The sequence below is a fragment of the Protopterus annectens genome, chromosome 2.part1 (assembly GCF_019279795.1).
Source record: "Protopterus annectens isolate FY-2018-M chromosome 2.part1, PAN1.0, whole genome shotgun sequence".
NCBI classification, from domain to species: Eukaryota; Metazoa; Chordata; order Ceratodontiformes; family Protopteridae; genus Protopterus; species Protopterus annectens.
Genome location: NC_056729.1, coordinates 1024457550 through 1024483743, shown reverse-complemented (window position 1 = coordinate 1024483743; position 26194 = coordinate 1024457550). Strand labels below are relative to the sequence as shown.

General features: G+C 42.2%; 1 protein-coding gene across 1 annotated transcript in view; it reads left to right on the top strand.

The window, feature by feature from the left end:
- The window catches only part of STX18 (syntaxin 18), a 1377880-nt gene extending 1372435 nt beyond the window's left edge, over positions 1–5445 (top strand). Inside the window, exon 11 of the mRNA XM_044062606.1 lies at positions 1832–5445. Within this exon, the coding sequence (XP_043918541.1) occupies positions 1832–1927 (96 nt within the window). The 3' untranslated portion in view covers positions 1928–5445. The remainder of the gene's footprint in view (positions 1–1831) is intronic.
- Positions 5446–26194: the final 20749 nt, after the last annotated feature.

The window sequence follows — 26194 nt, the reverse complement described above, 5'->3', positions numbered from 1 at the left end:
TCTTCTTCTGACGCAGAACAATTTCAAGATCATGCATCCCGACTTAGATGTGACAGTGGCAAGCATGACACATATTCTGGAATACTTAGCAGAACTGTTCCACAATGGCCTTTCCTATTCTTCCATTAAGATTCATGCCTCAGCAATTTCAGCAGAATACAATGTGGATCCACCTATCTTCTCACACCCTCTCCTCAGGCAATTTCTGAGAGGGATCAAAAATATCAAACCTACAAGAAAACCCCCTTTACCTGCTTGGGATCTCAACTTTGTCTTGGAGAAACTAACACTTCCTCCCTTTGAACCAGCAGCATCAGCGGATCTACAGTTTCTGTCTTGGAAAACTGCAGTCCTTCTGGCAATAACTTCAGCAAGAAGAGTATCTGAGTTACAAGCATTAATGGCAGTACAGCCATTTCTTTTCTTCCATCAGGACAGAGTTACACTAAGAACTAATCCTACTTTTATGCCAAAGGTGGTATCTCGGGTATCCTTGAACCAAGCTATTCACTTGCCTACGTTCTTCCTAAATCCACAGAATAGAGGGGAAAAACTTCTGCACACCCTGGATATACACAGACAACTACGCTACTACTTGGACAGAACTAAAAGTAGCAGAAAAACTGACCAACTATTTGTAGCATATGCTGCTGGGGTGCAAGGAAAAGCAATTTCCAAACAGACAGTTTCAAAATAGATAGGAAATTGCATTTGATTTTGTTACTCCTTTCATGGAAAGTCAGTTCCTGCAAACATCAGGCCTCATTCCACAAGGGCCACGGCCACCACTACAGCCTTCCTTCGAGGGGTGGCTACCAAGGACATTTTAGAAGCTGCTACTTGGAGCTCCATGCATACATTTACCAAACATTACAATCTACCTTTATACTCCAGATCCAGAGCAGGCTTTGCTACTGCAGTCCTGCAGGGGATCTTAACTACACCATCTTTTTCTTAGTACCTCCTCCCCCAGATTAGCTATGGTATTCTACCCATATGTTATGACTGCAGATGCATCCTTGAAGGACATAGTACAGTTTTGTACCTACCATAAATGTAGATGTCCGATAGGTATGCATCTGCAGTCCCTTCCTCCTACCCTCTGTGGTATTGCTAGGGTGCATACCGCTCTTTTAGCTAGCTGGAGGAATCTATTATGGTGTATTTGTTTGTATATACATGTATATATATATATAATTTTGCAAATGTTTGGAATTTTATTGCATTTATCCAAATTTAGCCTTCCTAGAGGGCACCTGGCATCTGGGGCAAGAAAAACTGAGGAAAATGGATGCTTTTATACCCCAGAGGAAAGTGCTACATCAGCCAAGGCCAGACCCAGACTTTGGAATCTGGCCGACCGAAGGGCTGCCTGAGGCAGGACAAACCCATATGTTATGACTGCAGATGCATACCTATCGGACATCTACATTTATGGTAGGTACAAAACTGTACTTTAAAGAATATAACAGAAGAGTAACCCCATACGGTTACAAAAAGCCTTCTGAAGTCTGAGTTGTTTCAGAGGATCGAGAAAAGATTTTTTTGGAATACATCAGATTAATGTTTGTATGAAAATACCTGTAGTTACAGTGAGACTGAGAGTATAGACTACAGATTTACTCAGTATAGAGCTTGTCCTGCAAGCATGGGAGTTAAAGGTTGAAATAATTGGGGCTGAGAGATGCTGTTCAGGAAGGATTTCTAGGCTGTTACCCACTGTAGAGGACCTTCTCTAAGATCTGATATGGTGAGTACTCATGCATCTTTGATTTCCGTTGTGACAAATGCTTTTAAGAATTCTTTGTGATGTATTTCTTTCTTTTTACAGGCAATCAAAAACAACGCTGGATTTCGTGTGTGGATCCTGTTTTTTCTTGTTATGTGCTCATTTTCCTTGCTTTTTCTAGACTGGTATGATAGCTGAGCTACAAAAATATATGGTGACTGCAGACATCTAGAAGAAAAATATAATTTATTTATTCATGTTTTAAGACCTATGAGAAAAAACAAGATGTCATTTTAATATCATCTGGTGTCTGTTTAATCTGTTTCCATTTATTTTCAAATGTGGCCCATAAATTACCATTTTCAGTGTATTGTACTAGGTCTGAAACACTAAGCATCATTTGGCAAAGAAGCAATTGGATCTCCTTTAGCTGGATGTTTTTCCACTCCTGTGTTTGTCCTTGCTGCTGACCTACTGGATTTCTGGCTCCTGCTGACATCAGACTGCAAAACAGAAGTGATTCCCTGCCCTTTAGTAGAGTTGCAGTAGTTTTAATGGGAAGACATGCTTGTGTGTCATTCTGCATTCCTCACCTGTAACAAATTATGGCAATGTCAGAGTACCCATATCAAAGTTACTTTGTGAGCGATGTCTGTCTCGAGATGATTGAAGACCAAGTTTTCACCAGAGATTACTTATTTTGTATTTGTCATGTTATTGGTGACTTTATATGCCATGTAAATACACTCATTGTCAATGTCTGCAAAACCAACTTAAGTAAATATAAAATAATTCAATATTACATCATATTCCTTTTTAACACTTTAATTAAATTACTACATATACATTAATAAAAAAAACTATATTAGCATGTATCATTTTCATGCTTTATACATTTGATATGTTTGTTCTTTTAAACAATTGTCATTCACTCCAGCATTACATATATTGCTGAATTCCTGCCTTAATTTAAACATCACTCCTCCTCCTGCACATTATTCTTCAACTATTGTTTCCACAAATTACATGTATATCTATGTAATTTGCTCCTTTCTAAAGATCACACTTCCATTTTTTTTTTATCTCCCTTAAAATATTCAGTACTTCAGCTGGTATAGATTTTGATTTCTATTTTCTAGTAATTGCTTTTTTTTTTCTTTTGGGCAGCCAGTAGCAGTAAACATAGTAAGGCCCTACTATGTCTAGGCAGTTCAGATCATTTGTCCCATCCCATCATAGAAGAATCATTTCCTTACCTACAACCATTTGCTCCTCCAAGAGTACTCTGTAAGGAATTTTTATTCATAGGTTTCATAGGTTCATCCATTTGTACTAGGCTATCGAGCACCAGGGTATTTATAAACTGAATACAACCATGCACTGAAGAAGGCTGTAAGTTTTGCCGAAACCGGTATGCTGCTTTGTGCGGTCTTGTCACATTAAATCCTTAATTTTGTCTAGCTCCTTGGTGCTGGACTTTTTTGGTGATTTTGTATGCAGTTGGTTTGGTCCATGCACCCTGTCTCACTTGCGTGGGGTGAGTGAGCTAGAAGCAATCTTTATAAACTGAACCATGCAGCCCAACTCATGTCAGCCAGTACATTGGATACCTGTATGATGGGATATGTTAGTAAGGATGTAGCTAAGGGTTATGTGAGGGGTATGCAAGTTTGGGATTAGTTAACTTACTGTTGGCCTCTGCCCATCAGAAACATGGGGGTCAGACTGGGGGGTTAATTTCCGATTTCCCATCCAGTAATCAAGGTTTTGCTTGTAAGGAGTCAGGAATGAACTCTGCTTCACATAGATGGGGAGCCTATTCCACAGTGCGGGGATCCTTTGAGGCACATATCGGTCTCTCCAGCATGTTTTATTTATGTTGCAGGCAAAGTTCATATCCTTGCATCTAGTGTTCCTGGTGCTGTTTGTTTTGTATATGTGCAAGAGGTCCTTCAGATCTGGGTCTGAAGATGCCTTGTACACCAGGCAAAGATCACCTCTCAGTAACCTGGAGGGGACTTAGTAAAGAGAGGGCCTTAATGCAATTTTTATAGGACAGGGTATTTATACTCTGGATTTTCCTGATCAGAAACCTTTGAGGGCATTCCAGCTGTTGCAGGTGCCTAGTTAGGTGCATGCCATAGGGAGTTTTGTATTTGATAATGGGTCCGATAAGGGCTGAAGAGAGTGGTACTATAACTGCCTTGGACATGGATGTAATACCAAGTAGCGCAGTGATGCAGCGGTTAGTGTTGTCATCTCAGAGCAAGAGGTTCTCCAGTTCGATTCTTGGCTGGGGTGTCTTCTGTGCAGAGTGTGCATGTCCTCTCTACATTTATGTGGGTTCCCTCCGTGTGCTCCAGTTTCCTCCCACATTCCAAAGATAAGCGTCTGGAGCATTTCTACCCAGGCCTCCATTGAAAATGGGCTCTGCCCCAGTCAGACTTTCCCAGTAAACAAATGTAAAATAAGTAAAGAAATAAATACCCTTGGTTATGAGTTGGGTGACGTAGAATGATTTTCTTACCATCTTTGCTACCTGTTGATTGAAGGCCAAATTGCTATCTACATATGTTCCCAAATCCCTAATTACAGGGTAGACTCTCAGGGGTGTTTTGTCAGAATAATCTTGGGTCAACAACTTTCCAAAGGACACTGTAACGCATTTCTTTGAGTTGAGTTTTAATCTGTGGCCCTGGTACCAATCATTTGTTTGTGTCAAACCATCTTGTAGGATATTGATGTTGTGGGAGGAATCTATGATAGCTCCCAATTTAAAATTGCAAACTTGGTGAACCACAGGCCTTCGACATTAGCCTGGACTTCTGAGAAGAATCCAAACCAGAGCAGGCCCAACACAGAACTCTGGGGTTCTCCGCGGTGACCAGTCTCCTGGTAGAAGTGGTCTCATCAATCCTGACTTCTTGGGTCGTATCTGTGAGCCAACCAGCAATCCAGCGAGTTATGTAGGTATTTATGCCTGGTTCTGAGACTTTGTCAATACCTGAATGGAGTATTGTATTGAACTCCTTGAACCAAGTCAGTATAATCTGTCTACTCGTTACGCTCCAGAAAACAGGTTTCCAGTTACCTCTCTTTCCTGTCACACCTCCAGCATTTGCCATTTACCTGAGGAAACATTCTCTGAATACCTGTGGAGGCACTTACTGGCAAAAAGTACTCTATATTCTGGACTTTTTGCATACTTGAGAGCCATACTGTTTGTCCTCCAATTATTCCTTTAATTGCCTTTCCAGTCTCTCTTCCCAGTCTTTTCTAATGTCCTCTGATTAATTTGTATAGTTATCATTCAGTGTTTTATATGCTGTACTAATTATCCATTTTTTAACTACAGGTTCTGTTTTAAATTTGACCAAAATTCCCCTATCCATTTCTCTTTGATTGTACTCTTATCAGTCTCTTGTATATTGCATCATATTTTGTTTCTGTACTGACTTTGTTTTTAGTACACAGTTTTCCTAACTCCTCTTCTGAGCTCTGCAAATGGTAATTCATGCAGTAATAATCAGATCAGTATATTATGCAAAGGTGTTTCATTAAGACTTAAACTGATGCATGCCATTTTTAAAATCTCTTTTGTCATTTGTGTAAACAGACTTTGGTAACTAGCACTTTGAATTTTTTTAGTTAGCAATTGGAAAAAATATATTTCTGCTAACTCAGGTGTTATTTAATAAATGTTGTATGATACCGTTTGGAAGCTGTTATGCTTTACCTCATTTTTGAACAGAATCTAAATTTTCCACAATTATGTCATCATAGGCATAAATAGAATAAAGAAAATAAATTAAACTTTAGTATTAATGCTAGTCAGCCATACCTCTCAAATATCCGGATTTTTCCTCATATTTTTGGGCTTTTCCTTGTAAAATTTGTGGTTTTCTGGAAAGCATTGAAGATTGAAGTCAATAAATAATGACACAGTGTCATACTTCATATCTTTCAGAAAATGCATGCTACCACAAATCCCATTATTCTAGCTGCTTTCTAAGTTTATTACAATATTTAAAATCTGTCCATATTTTTAGGCCTATTAGTCTTTGTCCAGATTTCTTGCACTAAAAGGTTTAGAGTTATGTAGTCAGTATTTTAAACAGTGATAGTGTGACAAGTTTATTTCAGAAGGTAACTGTATTTGCCTTTTACAGGTCATCTTCACTCCAGCTTTAGCAACATACTCCTGAAACCAAGTAATACTAAGCTTAGTCCAGAAGCTCCAGCATGCCTTAGAGTTTTGGTGGGATTAATGTACAAGTGATTGTAGAGACCACTACTAGATATAGCATATGAGTCAGTGCAGTAAGGGGTAACATGTACATAGGAGTAAGACTATAAACTTTTTTCATGTGTGTAATCCTAAATGCAGAATATATATCATTGAATGCCAGTCATGCCATTATATTACTGATGTGAAGATTGGTTTATCTAGACAGAGAAGTTAAAACAGTTTGAAACTAGTGCTCATTATTTGATTTTCTGATATTTAAGCTGCTTAAGCATGGCACTATACATTCAATACCACAATTAAATGCAAGATCTGATGCTATCCGTGTCATTGATCACGGATGGGTTTAGGATCTGACATCTGATCCGAGCCGGCAACTAAGAGGACAGCTCCTGAGCTCAAGCTCCTCCCCTTCCCAAGATTCCTTACTACCCACTACCCTCAAATCTTTGTCTCAATTTCATTTGGATGTGCTTCCTGCAGCTCAAGCCTTCAATTTCAGATAAGTACCTTTTCTCTCTTTTTTTTTTTCTAGGGTTTTTCCTCTCCTGTCTAACCTATCTTCCTCACTCTCTTCTGGATAGTTTCCTCCCCTACCGGTAGTGTTTTAAACTATCTTTTTAGTCCTTTCTCTGGGTTCCCGCCCTTTTTCTTCCCGGTTCCCTTGGGTGGTGTTCTTTTTTAGCCATTTTACCTTTTCTACCTTGTTCCCCCACCACCTTTTGTTGTCTAGTGTGCGGGTGGTGGGTGTTTGGTGTGTACGTGATGTCAGAGAAGCCCACTGGGTTTAAAAGGTGCTCCATGTGCGGTCAGAAAATGCACCATTCCGACACGTGAGGAGTGTGTTTATTGTCTGGGAGCACCACATCTGAAGGTTGAATGTAACATTTGTGCCGGATTCAACCCCAGGACTCATTGGATCAGTGTATGGTGCCATCTGTTTCCTCTGATCCAAACAGACCCTCGGATCTGACTGTTTTGTAGGATGCGATTGTTGTTGAGAGCTCCCCCACCAGACGTAGAACATCAAATCCGAGTAAGTCTCCCTCTCGAGACCACAGACAGTCAGCTAGGTCAGGCCAGGCCATTCCTCAGTCTTTTCCTGATCCACCAGGAGTCTGCTCCCCTCAGACATGGCTAGGATGATGAGGAGCTTTCTCAAGACCCAAATCAAGTTGGGCTTATTGCATCCCCTGCTGACTTACCTAGGGGATCCTCTCCATCCACGGGACTCATCTCTCCTCGGCTGACCCATCCAGCTTTGGACCTTCAGGATCAGGGCATTTGTAGTGAGAGGCTGATGGTGTCAGGCATTTCTTCCCTCTGAGCTGGCTGTGCCTTGGCCCCGTGAGGTTGGTATGGGTTTCTGAGGAGTAGGGTCGGGCCCAGAGCTTTCACACCATTCCCTCCCTCTGGAGGCCTCTGTGCTGGACAGCTCAGGGCCGATATATGGAGACATCTGTGCTGCGTTGTGGTCACCCAATCCGTCCCAGTCAGCTGTGGGCGTTGGGAAGGAGGGGGGCTTCTTCCATCCTGTCCACCTTCTGGGCGATAGAGAGGACCATCTCCGGCTGGGCAGTTGCCTCTCCTTCTGTTCTAGGTCCTCCCCAGCACCGATCGTCATTGGCTGGTGAGACCTCATCATCCTTCCAGGGTCAGCCCTCCCATGAGTACCTTCAGACAGGCATTACCCTACTCAGGGTCCCTACCTCTTCTGAGTTCTCACCAGAGCCCACCGTGGAGGAGTCACCTCGGAAGAGGACGTGCAAGAGGAGACACGTGGACTCTCCTAGAGAATCCCTCACGGATGATACTGATTTAGAGGAAGGAGACTGGTCCCCCAGACGTCTGTCCAAGGAAGTATCCTTTGGAGACATCCTTGAGATCCTTAAGCAGTGAGGCGGTTGGTTTTCCCCAGCCCCCGTCTTCAGAGGAATCCATGTTCTTGAAGGCCTTCGGAATAGGACCATCTTCTACCTGGGTGTCTCCTCCTGTCAGTGGGCTTGTCCAGCTCCTATCCAACAGGAACAGGTTCCACTATGTCCAGCTCCTTCCATGCCCTAAGTCCCACTAAAAGACAAACCCTTTTGGAGCAAGGGCATTCCCCATTGATGCTATCGTGGTGGCCACAGCTACAAAAAAGGAGCTTGCTGAACAGAGCTCCACGATCCATCCACCAAACAGGGAGTCTCAGGCAAGTGATCGTTTTGGGAAGCGAGTGTTTGCCTCCGCTACGTTCAGACTGAAAGCAACCAACTGTGCATGACACCCTTTACCCAGCTGCAAAGGGACTTGCTATTGGAACTCTCCACTTCCCTTTTTGAGTTGCTGCCTCTGGAGAGTCTCAAATTGGTCTCTCTGAAGCTGTCTACTCTGACTTCTGTAGCTAATGTCTTGATGAGGTTGATCTCTAATGTGGTGGTGGCCACCTCTTGAGCAGTGGGCACTGGCGTTTCCATTAGGCGTCATGCCTGGCTTCACCTTTGTGGTTTTGCAGAACCATTCAAGGTGTCATTCACTAACTCCCCTTTCGACGGGTCAACTCTGTTTGGCCCTTTGGTCAAAGAAACTTTAACCCATAGCAAGCAGGAGGGAAAGACTCTGTCTGCGGTCGAGATATAGCAAGCAGGAGGGGAAAGAGATTGTCCATGGTCGAGATAAAGTTCTCTACTCCCCAAAGATCCTTTTCCATAAATCAGAGGGAGTAGTAAACAACTGTGGTTCCGCAGGTCTCAGTCTTCCTTCCAGGATGCTCCACAGGAATCCCCTTCCTCCAGCCAGGGAAGGGAGTTTTACAGCAGACGCTGCCACAGAGGCAGAAGGGCAAAACCACAGCTCCTGGGTACTCTTCTCAGAGCCCTCAGCGCTGCTGAAGTGCTGCCCAGCTGTCCCTGGTCTGGAGGCAGTCGGGGATCGCCTCTCCCTCCACCCACTAGCCTGGACAAGTATCACCTTAGTTCAGTGGGTATTAAACATAGTTTCCAGGGGTTACTTCACTCCTTTTTTTCAGCCTCCTCCAGCTCAAACTTCTCTCCCGGACGTTCCACCCCACCAGAGGGAGTTGGCCCTTCTCAATGTTCAAACATGAGCCATCCGGGAGGTCCTGACTGGACAGCGAGGGTTCGGAGCTTACTCTTGCTTCTTTTCAGTGCCCAAGAAAACTGGGAACCTACCTCCCATTCTGGACCTCAGTGTGCCAGTTTGTCTGTCAAGAAGTCGAAGTTCCAGATGGTCATTGGTCAGTCCATTCTGCCTCTTCTGTGCAAGGATGATTGGATGTGTTCAGTGGATCTCAAGGATGCATACTATCACATCAAGATCGAGAGATGATGCAGGAGATACCTGCACTTTCGACTGGGAGCCAGTCATTATCAGTTCAGAGCCCTGCCTTTTGGTCTCACTACAGCCACCTGGGTGTTTACCAAATGCGCATAGCATGGTAGCAGCCGCCCGGGTGTTTACCAAATGCATAGCATGGTAGCAGCTCATCTCCAACTGCAAGGTTTCCTGGACTTCTTGTACCTAGACAATTGGCTCTTCACAGCCCCCACAAGGCATCAACTCACACTGGCCACAGATTACGCTCTCAGTCTCTTTCAGGATCTAGGCTTGACAGTCAACCTGCCCAAATCCTATCTTGCCCCATGTCAGAACCTGGAGTTTATCGGGCTCCTTCTGGACACAGTGTCAGACACTGCAGTGCATCCCCTACGTAGAGTCCAGATGATTCGGGACTAGGTCCTTAAGTTGTTGGATCTGGAATGTCCCACGATCCACTTGATCTTGAAGTGATAGGTTCAATGGTGGCGGCGATCCGTCAGAATTTCTCAGGTATGCAGAAGTCACATCACTTGGTTGCTCCAAGCTCAGGAATTCCTTCTAGGCAGACCCTTCTGTCTTCCCCAATCCCAGACCACAGTGACCACAGACGCCTCCTTGTTGGGGTGGGGGGGGCATTATCGGGAAAGGACAGTTCAAGGCACGTGGTCCCCCTTAGAGCCCAAATTACACATAAATATCCTGGAGATGAGAACAGTCCTTCTAACTTTGCAAACCTTCCAGGACTGTCTCCCTCTTGGGACAGTTGCAGTTCAGTCAGACAACATGGCAGTGGTCTGGAACATCAACAAGCAGGGTGGGAACATGGTCTTTAACCCCTGTGCAGAGAGGCCTTAAAAGTGTGGGAATGGACAATGTCTTCCAGGCACTTTCTTCGTGCAACGCATATTCCCGGCAGTTCCAACATGTTAGCCGACAAAGTGAGCAGATCTATCCTGAGTCCTCATGAGTGGTCCTTGAATCCGTCAGTGGAACGTAGGATATTCGACCACTGGGGTCTTCCTTGCTGTGAACCTTTTGCCTCTCCAGACAACCATAAATGCAGCAACTACTTTGCCCTGATCCACCCAGTGGGGGGAGTCACCCAGGGACACTCTGGTACACGATTGAACGTTGGGACCTCTATACGCCTACCCCCCAACTCTCCTCTTTCACAAATTTTTACAGAAAGCCCATCACCTGAAGACTCCTCTCATCCTCATTGCCCCCTTCTGGCCTCGTCAGGCATGGTTTTCCCTTCTTTGGTCTCATCTGAAATATCCACCTTGGATATTAGATCCCATTCTCTTTTCCCATCTGTGGGGGCTTCCTCTTCCCAGTCTCCAGTCTCTTCATCTGACATCTTGGTTCCTCCAATTCCAGTGATCCTTTCCCAGGCTCCCCTCTCAGGGTAAGAGCATTATTTTGGCCTCTCAGAACCCATCTACCAAGAAGATGTATTCCAGCAAATGGAAGAGATTTTCTGTTTGGGCTAATGCAATCTAGATCCCTTTTCAGCTTCTATCCCTGACATTTTGTTGTTTTGGCCTTGCTTTTTCATCAAGGGGCCAGTTTTTCTACAATTAAACTCCAGTTGGTGGCTATCTCTAACTTCCATTGGAATGAAAGACCCTACCTTTTCTTCTAAGCTTTGCAAAGCCTTTCTCAAAGGGATCTTTTTACTCAAACCCTCTGTCAAAGACTACTCCCCTCCATGGGATCTCACTGAGGTCACTTTGGTGCTGCAGTCTTTCACACAGAAGCCCTTTGAGCCTGCGTTGTCCTGTGATCTCAAATTCCTGTCCTGGAAGATGGCCTTTTTGGTGGCTGTTACTTCGGCTAGGAGAGTTTCTGAGTTGCAGTCTCTGTGCATCAAGCCCCCCCTTCATGATTTTTCTATAAGGATCAATCCTGACAGACACCCTATCCTTATGGATAGAGTGTCTTGTCAGGATAAGGGTGTTTGTCAGGATCAGTCCTTCTTTTGTCCCCAAAGTAGCCTAGGAGGCGAATCTTAACTAATCTATTCAACTTCCTGTGTTCTTCCCCAATTTTCCAGTCAAGGGGAATATAAGTTGTATTGTCTGGATATCCATAGAGAGTTACGTTTTAACTCGAGAGCTGAAAAATTTCGGAAGTCTGATCAACCCTTTGTTGCTTTATCTTAGACTTACAAAGGTCAACCAGCTTCCAAGGTTTCTGTTTCTCGTTGGATTGCCAGTTGTATTTCCTACATTTATGAAAGCAGACACCTGGAGCTTTCCAGACCATTTAAAGCTTACTCTACTAGGTCAGTCACCACATCTGCCTTTTTGTCGAAGCTTTCTTTCGATGAGATTTGCGCTGTTGCTACTACTTGGTCTAACCCCCATACCTTTGTTATGCATTATAAAGTGGACTTGGTGTCTAGGAGCAGGGCTTCCTTTGGTTCCTCTGTGCTCCAGCATGTCCTTCCCTGAGGCCTCCCAGAGTTCATAGTAGCTGGGGACCCTGGCCCAATTGTGATCAGTAATGACACTGTTATCAGATAAAGAGTTATGTACTTACCATAACTTGGAATCTGTGCATCATTCATCATGTTTCAACCCTCCTTCCCCCTTCTCCTGGTGGTTTGGGAGTTACAGAGGGATGTTTCTCTTGATTTTTCCATATTTATAGGCAGTCTTCAGTGCTTCCTTTCTTCTATCCAGCAAACTCGATCTGAGGGTTGTGGGTAGCAAGGGATCTTGGGAAGGGGAGGAGCTTGAACTCAGGAGCTGCCCTCTTAGTGTGGCTCAGATCCGACGTTAGATCCTAGACCCATCCGAGATGAAAAATGACACTGGATAGCACAGATTCCAAGTTATGGTAAGTACATAACTCTTTTTATATGACTGCAGGAATATGTATGTCTTCAACCCAGATTGACGTGTACCTGAGAACCTCTGTCTTCTTTACCTAAGAGGAAAGAAGTCCAAAGTGGTTAACAGATAAGAAGTTGTCTTTAAATTCTCAAGTAGTTTCTAATAACAAGTGTTAACATTGTAGCCTCTTGTGGTCAGAAATTAAAGTTCAGTAACCAGCATCAACCTTTCAAGACAGATAAATGAAGACCAAAAAGCTAAAACATTTTGAAACCAGAACTTGCTCATTGTTTGATTTTCCAGAATATTAAAAAGTGGCTCTTAGCTTTCTACATACACAGAATCCTGAAACACTGAATGTTTTCTTTTGCTTCAGATTTGGAAAACAAATAATTTTTGGAAAATGGTGTAAATGTCCACTACAACAGTACAAGTTTAATTGTTGAAAAATAATAGAATGATGCCTGGCTCCATGGAAAAGACAGAGATAGAGCCTTGACTGTGACCCAGCCAACTCAGGTTTGTGTAGTGACAAGGCTGGTGGAAGAGCCATATAAGGATTAGTGTGAGCAAATTATGCCAGCTCACCCATCCTAAGGGAAGAGGTCCAGGCCTGCTGTTCTGCCAGCAAGCTGACACTTGCAGCCAGAGAAAAGACACAAAGATGAGGGGGCATAAACTTGGTGCTACCAAGCTAGTGATATCATCACTCAGCTTATGTGAGAACATACAAGATAATGGAGGGGCATTGTAGAATCTCACAGTGAAGCAGATGCCCACATCATCCACCCAGGGATGGAGTTAAGACCTTTAGAAGTGCTTTCACTGCTTGCAGGTGATGCAGGCAGGTGCACAGACTACATGTATGGTTCCTTATGTGACCGCTGTACTGGTCACCACTCATTCCCGTGCTGGGCACTCCAGAGCAATGGAGGAGTAAGTGGGCTCAGGACTGGTAGAAGAACAGTTGAAGCATGGAGGGAGAAAGCAACTAAAAACAGAGTGATCACCCCTTATATTGTATGCCATGATCCGAAGTGTATATTGCCTGAGCTTTTTTTTTTTTGGGGGGGGGGGGGGGCATTTGTAACCGAAAATATAGCAAACTGACTTTTACTCACTGATGTAGTCACATTTGTCCTGATTTTAAGTGAGTGAAGGCCCACCTGCATTAAATAATGCCTGCCTCCTCCTGCTACTGCTCCTACTGTGCCTTTTGGCATATGCCCTCTAAAAAGCAACATTACTTCCATTATTATCGATTCTTGTTTCACCAGAAGTCAATTAAATTTAATTCATTTTCGTGTACTTTTAGTCACTAGGTAAGTTTTGCTGCTTTTTCTGTACTGGAAGAAAGTAAATTGAAGCCTGTCATTTACAGTGGTGTTAGTTATATCTTCCGTAAAGTCGCTGAATAATTACTCCTTAAACAACTATTCATTCACTTTTTTGTATTGGAGTACTTACGATACTGATAACTGTAAGTCAGTTAAGGAGACTATAATTTAAAAAACATTGAGCATGATAAAGAGAGGTTTTAAAACTTAGTATCTGCTCTCTGTGGTGCTACTGAGTGAGATGGGTTATGCTTGTAGCAACATATTAAGTTTAATGCGGTGCTACTAAATACTGTTGTGACCAGTCTGTTTTCACGACTGCTGTGAGTTAAACAGGATATCATCTCACTTCCATTTTACCGCTTCCATTTTATTATCATCTAAAATTGCAGATAACTCTGGTATCCCCAGTTATACTTCATCCTGAGATCTAACACTTTTTTTTTTTGTCTACATGTTTAACTTTGAATATAGCAGTGTCGGAAAACATTCAGCCTAGTTTCTAAATGTCATGTGGAAAAGGTAAACTGAACTTGCATAAAAATAGAAAACACAAAAATGTTTTACCAGTGCTCTTTACAGAAGTTCACTAAACTTTCATTTCTAAATAAAGTACACATTTTTGTTGCAAATACTTCACTTCTCCAAACCCTTTCCTTTTTAAATTCTCATTTTGTCTTTTCTACTTGTGTTCTGTAATATATGCCCAGTAGTCTTAACCCAAAAGCTGAGGATAGCAGTACTTATCATGTCATTCCCTGAAGTTCTTCTTTCTTCTAATTTTCATGACTAAAATTTTACTCTGTCAGTTATTATGAGAGATTTTTACTGCAGTTTGTGAAAGATGAAGGGGAAGAATAACACAAGATGTTAAATTAATAAGAGAAGGTATAAGACATAGAGGTGTGAAAATTGGATAAAACAGAATAGATATATAAAATGAGGACTTTTTCAAATCGCACAACAGTATGAGCCAACTAAGAATGACAGATAAATAAAAAGGGAAGGAAAAAAAGATTGGAGAGGGGCTAAAACAGATGAGATGAAAATGGAACATAAGATTTTATGGAAACTACATTTGACAATGAGAGTACATTATGAAAACTGGACAAATTGGTATAAGTCTATAAAGAAAAATGTAATAAAATATTTTGATCATAAAAAAAAGTGTGAAGCAAATGAATAACAGAATATGTAATGCAATTTTAGGAAGACATTAAACAGAACAGTGTACTGAAAAATAAATAAAGGGCTATATGAAAAACTGGAGAATAGTTAATGTATTGTTTAGACAAAGATCCTTTTTTAAGAAAAAAAAGAGGAAGTTTCTCAATTGTGGGGAAATAGCCAACATAATAGAAGGAATAATGAATACAAAGTTTAAAGGAAATGTATATTAAAAGAAGTAATGGAAACTGTGGAACAATTTGTTCGTAGACTGTATGAAGTGGAAGTAGTACAAGAAGTATGGCTTGTAAAAAAAAAAGAAAATGTTAAGAATTCTTTAAAAAATAAGATTATTATGAGAAAATTGAAGAAACAAAATAAAGAAGGGAAGAATCGCCACCAGGAACAGATGGATTAGGTTATGAATATTATACAGAGATGACTGGAAGTGAGAAATTATTTTTTTCTAAAATATTAAATGAACAGAATATCGGATGAAGGGCTCAGTGCTAGAGTAAGTTTACATGGAAAAAAGATGTAAGTAAAATATAAAATTAGAGAACAATAATACGTGGAAATACAGATCATAGGATCATAGAATGTTACTAGGCTAATTGCCATAGGGCCCTTACAAGCCTTGACAAGTTCTGCTCTTATTTCCACCATCAGCATCTAATGTCCATATCTAAGAGGGGCACAGGTATAACCCCAAAGGTGAATTTACGGTTACCCATCCATTTGTCCAGATTGCATTTGAAGAAAGCCAATTAGGTGCTCTGTTTGACATAAAGTGGAAGACTTTTCCAAAGGTGTGGTAAACTCTGGGAGAAAAGTCTGTACCTCCAGCAGGTTCTGTTAATATCACATACCAGGTTAAGGTCTTTAGAACAAGTAACCTGTGTGCAATTTGACTTGCAGGGCCAGAGATTGCCTTATATGCAAGGCAGAGATCACCTCTGAGTAGTCTGTATGAAACAGAATAAAGTGACAGTGATTTCAGACAAACCACATAGGACAGATGCTGAAGACCATGAATTTTCCTTGTGAGGAACCTTTGTGGTTTCTCCAATTGCTGCAGGTGCTTGGAAAGGTACATACCAAAAGGGGCATTGTGCTCAATTATTGGCCTGATGAGGGAAGAGTACAGGGAGGCTATAACTTTTTTTCTGGAGGCAATGCTCTTACTTATAAGATGAGCAGAATAGAATGCCCTTCTTACCACTGTGGAGACATGGTGATCAAAAGTAAGTTTACTGTCAACTTATGTGCCCAGGTCTCTCACCACTGTTTGTGTCCTTAGGGTGTTGCTATTGATGTAGTAGTTAGCAAGAATATTGATCTCACCAAAAGGGATAATAATATATCTGATGTCAGTCTTTGTCTATTCTTGACTCTTGGGTTACCTTTCCCATCCTTGGAACCGATCCGGCTGTTATATAATCTCTTGAGCTCCAAGTCTACCCACAACTCCCCACTCCTCATTACCTCAAATGTTGTTTGCCTCTCTTACGACAAGACGCATCAGCCAGTTCTTTTGTAGCTAAGTATATTTTCATATATCCTTACTCTTCCTATTCATCTAAAGTCTTTCTGTCTTTTAATACTTGGTCTACCTGTAGCATGTGCTGTATTTTTTTCCATTACTGCTGGTAAATTCTCCCTCTACCATGATGGTAGTCTTTCCCTTTCCTACCATTGGTAGCCTTTCTACCATTGTTGGTAGATTTTCCCTTTTCCTTTTATGTGAGTGAAATCCTATATACTAAAGCTTTCTTCCTTTATCTTTTGTCAGCAATATGGCAGAAAAGCAGAAAAGATCCACTACAGGGTTTAAACAATGTGTAGAGTCCAGTAGAAAAATGCCAAACTCTGACAACCACGAATCCTGCGTTTACTGTTTGGGTGTTCCCCATTTGAGTATAGACTGTTCAATCTGCCAAGATTTCAGTAATAGAACTCTGCCAAGATTTCAGTAATAGAACTCTGGCAGAGAGGAAGAATAAACTGATTCTCAAAGGGCTTCTAAAAGCCCCTTTTGAAGAAGCCTTGTCCAAGGCCAACCAGCCACATCCAGCCTCTGGATCAAAATCCTCCCATTCAGTGCCGATGTCTCCATCGGCACAGATTGTCAAAAAACATAAACACACTTCTGAAGGTTCACCTTCTGAGCTGAAAGTTAAGGTTCCAAGGCTCTCGGAGCAGTCTAGATCTCCGACACCAAAAAAACGCACCGATGCCTTCTACACCGACTATGATAACTGTTCCAAGTTCAACTAACAAGGCTCTGACTTTGACCATGGCCCCGATACCGGTGCCAACTGTCACTTCTACCATTTCTGTGCCTATTCCCCCCTCAGTACAGCTAACAGTGCCAAAATTAGTGGTGTCTACAGAACCCAGGTCTATCTGTTCTCCAGTTTTGTTCCATGGTCAGTTCCCTAGTCCATTCCTAGAGAGACCCGATTCTCCTTCTGAATTATCCACCCATTCCACCAGAAGTCTTTCTGCGGTTGATATTGCTAGGTTGGTGAATCAGATCTTGACAGCCCAGGGTCTCTCATCCTCTTCTCAAGCCCCTCTCCCTCCTGGTGCAGAGGGGTTTTCTCTGTCCATCCGTACTTATTCTCCTCTTCTAATCTCGATGTAGGCTTTAGAACTCTCGACTTTAACATCTCAGGTACAGATATCTTCGGTGCAGACAACAGTTCTGTCTTCGGCACTGAGTCTAGCTCTGGCTTTCTCGGTGACATGTTTTCACCGTTGGGCCAGGGGGATTCGAGCCGGCCCCAAGTTTTTCTGTGGAGCCAACTTTATCTCTTCTGGCTGCGCTGGCAAGAGGACCTGTCCTTAGTTCCGGTCTGTCAAGTAGGACTCTTGGGGCAGGGTGTAACCTCAGTTTCGAGTTTGTCTGTCTCAGTTCCAGGCTCCCATCAGGAGGCCCTGCCTTTCAGGCTATGGAAAGAGCTTTAGCCACTGCTTTGTTTCAGATGGCTCCTGGGTTATTGGAGTCTTTCTGCTTGACCCCGGGTTTTTCAGTTCGGCCACCAACCTGTACCCCTGGACAGCATGCACCACGGTTGCAAGAATTGCCTTCTAAAGGCACTCCTTCTGAGTCTCAGAGGTTCCCACAGAGGAGCCCCCACAGAAAAGATTTTGTAAGAAGAAACATCTTGATTCTCCTAAGGAAACCAACCTGTACCCCTGGACAGCATGCACCACGGTCGCAAGAATTGCCTTCTAAAGGCACTTCCTCTTCTGAATCCTCCTCAGATGTTCCCACAGAGGAGCCCTCTCAGAAAAGATTGTATAAGAGGAAACACCTTGATTCTCCTAAAGAATCTGTCACAGAGGACATGGATTTTGATGAAGGGAAGGGTTCCCCACTGTCACCCCCAGAAGATGTCTCCTTTGGAGAGATTCTGGAGATCCTAAAACAGAGGAGTGATTGGAAGTCTAAAAACCCATCTTCAGAGGAATCTGTGTACTTGCAGGATTTTGGTGCACTCCCATCTATCTTCTGCGTGACTCCGCCTGCTGATTTAATTAAACTAATTACTCAGTGGGCTTTGGAAGGCTCCTAACTCTTTGGAACCAGTCCCCCAGAGACCTGACAAAATCCTTACTACTCCAGAAGACCAACCACATTGGGCTAAGGGCTTTAGTAGTAGATGCCATGGTGGTAGCAGCCGCCATCAAAAAAGAACTACCTGAGGAAAGTTCTACAGTCCATCCCCCGAAACGAGAGTCCAGGGTGACGGACAGATTTGGGAAGCGGGTCTATGCATCATTGACCTTCTCCATCAGGTCCTTGACCTTTTTGGCACATTTCACAAGACTTCACAGGGATCTGGTCAAGGAGCTGTCAGATAATGGGAGCGGTCACTGAGGGGGGCCAAGAAAAAAGTGGCCTCCCAGCTAGGTACCCGGAGTCTATCTCAAACTCGTCCATGATGCTCATTGCTCATGCAGCCGAAGGGATGACCAGTTCAGCAGCTTCAGGCATTTCTATTCACAGACATGCTTGGATGCGTCTGTGCGAGTTTGCAGAACCTTTGACGGATCTTTTTTATTTGGTCCCAAAATAAAGGAAACTCTCTCCGGGTGTGAAAAGGATGGAAAGACTTTATCTGCTGTGGTTATACTTTTTTCCACTCCTCAATGATCCTATTCCAGGAATCAAAGGAGTGGTATGATGTGGTTCAAGAAATCCCAGAAGCCTTTCCAGGAATACATGGTTCGGACTCCCTTCGGGGCGGGGGAGTTATAGTGGAAGATACCATCCCAGAGCCAGGGGTGGTCCACAGAATCAGAGTTCCAGGGAATCGTTCTCTGGTCAACCCCATCAGAGCTTCTGAAAGGGGGCCCAATTGCTTACCTCTGGAAGCAGTCTGGGATGATTTTTCTTGCACCCAAATGCCTGGTGACGCATAACCTCCGATGCCTGGGTGCTAAGGATCATTTCCAGATGTTATCTAATCCCTTTCACCTTTTATCCGAGAACCCCAACAAGACTCTTTGAAGTTCCACCCAGTCAGAGAGTTCAAGCAGCAATAGAGATACAAAAGCTGCTAGAAAAAAAGTGTCATCCTATAAGTCCCACCAGACCAACTAGGATCCAGGTTTTACTCAAGATTATTTTTAGTGTCAAAGAAAACGGGGGACTGGAGACTAATTTTGGATCTCAGTATTCTAAACAAATTCTTCCAACAAGCAAAATTCCAGATGGTCAATTCTCCCCTTTTTAGAGAAAGATGATTGTATGTGCTGTATTGACTTTCAAGACGTTTGTTACCACATAAAGGTGGACAAATGCTTGAGAAAGTTTCTCTGCTTCCGAATGGGAGCCAGTCATTTCCAATTCAGAGTGATGCCCTTTGGTTTCACCATAGCCTCCAGGGTGTTCACTAAATGTATGGCAGCAGTCCCAGCACATCTGAGGCTGCACGGATTCAGAGTGTTTCCTTGCTTAGATGACTGGCTCCTGACCGCTCCCACCAGACATCTACTTTTGCAAGCTATAGACTACATTTTGAAACTAGCCCTTCAGTTGGGCTTCACGGTCAATCCTACAAAGTCTCAGCTAACCCCTTCTCAGGACATGGAATTTATCAGAGCTCGCCTCAACACTGTTTCTGGCATAGCATCACTTCCACTACATACGTTACAGAAAATTCAGTCATGGGTCCTCCCTCTTCTTCGCTCAAACAAAATCCTTGCTTATCAAATTCTGCAGGCGTTGGGCTTCATGACAGCAACAATCACATTGGTTCCATTGGCAAGATTTCACATGAGACTTCTCCAGTGGTTACTTGGAAGCCATTGGACTATTCTAACCCACCCCATGAACCATTTAATTTTTATATCCACTCGAGGCAAGAATGACCTATCTTGGTGGATGCACTTAAAGGAGATTCTTCTAGGCCACCCATTTATTCACCCTCAGCCCAAGGCCATAGTGACCATGGGTGGTTCCCAGATGGGGGGAGGGGTATTATCTCGGGAAGGCAGTCCAATGCACTTGATCTGCCTTCGAGGCCAATCTGCAGATCAGTGTTCTAGAGTTAAGGGCAGTGCTTCTGGTGTTGCAAGCATTTCACTCTGCCTTACCTCAAGGGATGATAGCTATTCAGTCGGACATGTCTGTAGTCATGTACATCAACAAACAGGAGGAAACCAAGTCCTACCCATTGTGTCAAGAAGCCCTTCGAGTGTGGCAATGGGCTGTAACTTCCAACTGCCTTGTGATAGCAACACACATCCCAGGGAGTTCAAACGCAATTGTGGACAAACTAAGCAGATGCATCCTCATGCCTCATGAGTGGTCTCTGAACTCCAGATAGCGAAAGAGGTTTTTCTTCACTGGGGCCAGCCTTGCTGAGACCTGTTTGCTTCAACCCTGAACAAGTGCAGAAGCTACTTTGCCCTAATTCCCCCTCAGTGATCCTCATTGCTCTTTACTGGCCTCAACAGATATGGTTTCCCTTCCTCTGGCCTCATCTACAACACCTCCCATGGACTCTTGTCCCACCCCCAGGGACTAGTGCATCCCAGTCTTCAGACTCTCTAGCTAACTGCTTGATTTCTCCAATTCCATTAGTCACCAGGCATAATGGCATTCCTTCCCACATATGACACATTATGTTGGCTTCCCATAAACAATCCAACAGGGGTCTCTACCTTAGTAAATGGAAGAGATTTTCTGTTTGGGCTTCTGACAATGGTCTGGATCCCTTTTCAGTGCCAGTAGAAAAAAATTCTGGAGTTTCTACCTGCCATCTTTAGTAAAGGAGCTTCTGCAGTCAGGGTTATTTTACCAGCTCTTTCAAATTTCCATAACTTTATTGGGAGTCCATCCTTAACTTCTGGCAGACTTTGTAAGGTTTTTCTTAAAGGCGCAATCTGCTTGAAGCCCCCTTTCAAAAACCCTCTTCCACCATGGGACCTGACCCTTGTGTTGCAATCACTTCATCTCCGTTTGAACCTGCAGTGACTGATTTAAAATTCCTTTCTTGGAAGATATTACTTCTCATAGCTGTCACTTCGGCAAGGCGAGTCTCTGAATTACAGGCTTTATGTTCTAAAGCTCCATATTTAGTTTTCCATAAAGACAGTGTGTCACTCGGAATGAACCCAACTTTCCTTCCTAAAGTGATATCAGAGACCAATATCAATCAGTCCGTAGACTTGCCTGTATTCTTCCCAGATTTTTCAAATAAAGGCGAGTACTGCCTGCACCTTCTGGATGTACACAATTACATTTCTATCTAGGTAGAACTAAACAATTTAGATGATCAGAACAGTTATTTGTATACTTTGGTAGTGCAACTTTGGGCAAACCGGTATCTAAGGTGACTCTGTCCAAGTGGTTAAGGGATTGTATTTCCTTCATTTACATGAAAATTAAGATGAAGCTCCCTATGTGAGTCAAAGCACATTCTACCAGATCTATGGCAAGTTCATCTGTTTTTCATTCCAAAGCTTCCATGTCAGAAATTTGCACAGCTGCAACGTGGACTAATCCACATACTTTTATTACTCATTACAAACTGGATATGGTCTCCAGGGGGAGAGCATCCTTTGGTTCTATAGTTCTGTGGAATATTCGTCCATAGGGGCCACCCAGGATCTAAGGTAGCTGGAGACTCTGCCCCATGAGTCAAGAATAGATGAAAATTGACATCAGATAAAGAAGTTGTGTCTTACCATCTGTATTGTCGATCTTCATCTGTTGCATCCCTCCTGCCTGCCCTCTCCTTTAGACTTTTGGTGGAGTGACATCCTGTCCTGGGTTCTTATAGCTGGGGAAACTTTGGACAAGGTTTCTGACTTATAGTATCGAGTATTTCTCTGCATGATAGCAAACTCAATCCGGGGTAATGAGGAGAGGAACATTGTGGGTAGACTTGCAGCTCAAGAGATTGTTTGGCTCACGTGAGCTATATAACAGCCGGAGGGTTCGGAGGATTGGAACTGTAACCCACAAGTCAAAAATAGATGAAGATCGACAACACCGATGGAACATTATGGTAAGACGTAACTTCTTTATTTTTTTACATTGAATTTAAGGCCATGACTTTGGCACCAATCATTTGTTTGTGTAAGACCCTCTTGTAGGATGTTGACATCATTTGGAGATTCTATGACTGCTCCCAGTTTGCAGTCATCAGCAAACTTTGTCAGCCACAGACCTTTAGTTTTTGATTGTACTTCAGAGAAATAGATTCCAAAAAGTAGATATCCCAGGACTGATCCCTGTGGAACACCACTGGTTACAGGTCTGCTGATGAAGGTGGATTCCCCTATTTTGACTACATCTGTTCCATCAGTGAGCCTGTTAGTGACCCATCTAATGATATAAGAGTTGATACCTAGCTGGGTGAGTTTGTCAGTGACACCTGAGTGGGGGATAGTGTCAGAAGCCTTGGCTAAGCTGTATGCACACATTTCCTCTCATCCAAGACCTTGGTGACTGTCTCAAAGAAGTCCACCAGGTTTAACAGGCATGGTCTTCCTTTGACAAATCTAAGCTGAGTAGGGTCAAGTGTTTGAAGAATACCTACATCTTTCTTGATAAGGTCCATGATGATTCCCTCCATTGCCTTGCAGATAAGGCCTGATGATTCCCTCCATGGCCTTGCAGGTAAGGCTAGTCAGGCTAATAGGTCTATAGTTCCTTGGGTCAGTGGAAGTACCACCTTTATGCAAGGGAATAACAATGGCCATTTTCCATTCAGCTGAGATGAAGCTGGTGCTTAAACTGTGATTGAAAAGAGTACCCAGTGGTATTGCTAATTCTTGTTGGAGCCCATATAGGATGCAGCCTGGGATGTTATCAGGTCCTATAGATGCTGTGTTTTTTGGCCTTTAGAGAGGGCATTTATGACCTGCTTTTTAGAGATACAAGATAAGGGATGTGGTAGGGATGTCATGGGGTACATGTGGCGGGGACACGGGAGTGAAGCTTTTACAGAACCTGTTAGCCAACTGGTCAGCTATGTCCACAGGCTCAATATATGTGGTAAAATTAACTGCCAGTTTGGCACAAATCTGGGTCTTTCCTTTTAGGTTACAGATGTAAATAATGAATGCCTTATGGTTGTTCTTATCTGAGGAAGCTAATTTGGATTTGTAGTTTTTTTTGGAGGCCTTCACAAGAAATCTTATGTGTTTGTTTAAGCTGAGGAAGGAGTGTTTCCAGTTTAGAACTTGTTTCCTCGTACTCTTAGACAGAAATTTCTTCACCTTGCTGTAAAGCCTGTTAATGACAGTTGTCCACCAGGCAGGTTTACTTGTCCTTGAGGAGCTTGTTTTGGTCCTATCAGGTATGCTCACATCAATGCAGTTATACAGGTATTTGTATAAAGCATTGGTGTAGAACTCTACATAGTTGCCAATTCCATCTGAGGGTGGGGGTGCAGTGAAGCTATTTATACCATCCTATAAGAGGTTATAATCTGCTTTTGAAACATTTTTTTAGTTTAATTGCTGCTGGGGGGATTCAGGTGTGATGACTTGCTTTGAGACTGATCTATGGTCAGATCTCATCAGGTAAGACTTCACAGTGGGGGTGCTACAGTGGCCCCCCATATTGGTAAGCACCAGATCCAGGATGTTGGCACCCCCTGGAGGGGTGTCAACCAGCTGGTCAAGAGCATTGGCATTAATGAAGTCAAGGAACCTTTGGGCAAGTGAGTTTGAGCATGAGTAATGTACCCAGTCAGTGGATGGGTAGTTAAAGTAACACAAAACCATGGTGTTCGGATGCACCTTGATAGACTAAAGTAGATCCAAATAGGCAGAGTGGGTGTCCTGATTCATGGAGGGAGGTTCTGTAGCTGGCAATGACTTGAATAGGTGTCCTGCCAACAGTTAATTGTACCTGAAGTATCTCCAGGGAATCGTACTGTTTAACCAGTCTGGAGGTGTGTTTATCTTTAATGAATACTAATACACTGCCTCTTTTAGTTTTCATGCCTTCAGTTTGTGGTCTGAACGTGTGGAAGAAGGTGCAACTCCGGTATGGCTGGGGTGCTTTCCACAGCCTTGAACCATGTCTCTGTGACTGCACAAATGTCTGCATCTTCCAAGGTGAAGACTGCTTCCAGTGAGTGCAGTTTCATGTTAAGACTCCTAGCATTAAGTAGTATAACTTTGAGATTGTTGTTAGATGGAGTTTTTACATCGGGAATTTTGTCCTTAAGACACTGCCTAAAAGGGCACTGTGGCAGTAACGGGAGCCTTAGCCAGTAGCCAAAATCCCAGGGGTGACGGATCAAAACAATCTTTGGCAAAGCATCGGGGTCTGTCAATCATGTCATCTCATGCTGACAGATTATAAACTATGAATGTAGTACAAGAAAAGCAAAAGGTTGTGGATAATGTTATAGGAGAAGGGGGGTTCCAAATCAAGAGGATAGAGAAGTAAAGGAAACTATAATAAAATAAATTACAGGTATAATTTTTAAAGAAAATAAGGCTAATGATAGAATGTAGTTGAAGCTTTTGACAGGTTTAGTCCTGAAGTAAGGTGGAAGATTCTAGAAGCATACAGGATAGGAAAACATTTTGAATGTTGCAAAATACGCTATAACATGTCATGGTAAAGGGTATAGTAAATGGAGGAAAGATGAAAAATAGATGGGTTGAACAAGGATGTCCATTAACTATGTGTCTGTACTGATAACAAATGAAGTAATTCCTAGATTGTATGTGTGAAATGGAAGAAGCAACTTGGGAGATGAGAAAATTAAGTATAATATCAATTTGTCTATCATATGAAGATGATGTAGTGATTGTGGCAAAAAGTAAGATATTGATTAGTGAAGTGGTACAAGTGGGGGGATTATTAAAGAAAACTGTGTTACAGTTTAAGGCAAAATCAAAGGCTTAGTGAAATTAAGAGGACAAGTGGAATATTATATCAAGAAGGAAATAAATGTCTAAGGACTGACATTTGGAGAGTATGAAAATATAATGCAACAGAGGAAAATAATGCTGGCAGAATTAAAAAAAAATGGTATTGTGGTGGTGGTTTTGTCAGTTAACAAAAATGCATATGTTTTATATGTATATATTAGGAAAACTAGCATATTTGGAGGAGTGTACACATTTCCATACAAAGTAGAGAAGGAATAGAAATATTTAAAAATTTTATTTGGGGTTCAAGGTTCAATACAGTGAAAGAGTCATATACAATGAAAAGGAGGGCTGAATCTTAAAAAACCCTCCTAAAGGGCACTTGGCATTTATGCATTTTTTGGGTAATAAAGTAGGTAAAAGACTGAGTTTCAAATGATGGGGAAAATGTATATAAGGTGTGAAAAAGTATCAAATTGGGAAGGAAGGGAAAAGAAGTTGTAAAGAAGAAAAGATGGAAGGCGAAAAATCAGAAAATAAAATTAAATTATGCAAGACAAAAAATGAGTGAGAATGATAAAAACAGAAAGTTGTGGTATAGCAATATTAAGGAAACTACTATATGGTATATCATTGGAAAGGAATAAAATAATATGTAAAAATGATATAAAGGATAGAAGGAAAAGGTTTGAAAATATTTATGAAGCAGCAGATTTTCTGTGGGGAATTTTGTTGAACCAGTTACCAGATAAAAGTAATATGAAATATAAAATATTGGAAAACAAGATGGGGAAGAAACAAAATATATTTTTCTGGAATGCATAAAAATAAACAATTTTGGAGAAGTTTTAAAAAAGGAATATAAATGGGAAGGATATAAAATGTAATAATGGAGGTGTATGGAAAGAATGAAAAACAAAAAAAATGTGAAATTGAAAAATGGGGCAGGGTATTTTTTGTTCCAGTCTGGAGATTGCGCAAAAGAAGATATGATGGATTATTATACAACAATGTAGATGAAGACGTGCAAGATGAAATAAAAAGTTGGTTGTGGAAGAAAGGATGGAGGATAAATTACATTTTAAAAAAATAGTTGACAACTTAAAATCTAATTTTTTTAAATGATAAAAGATTTTTTTATTTAGATTACCTTTTTAGGAAAAAAATGGAAAGAAATTACAAGATATATATGTTATGA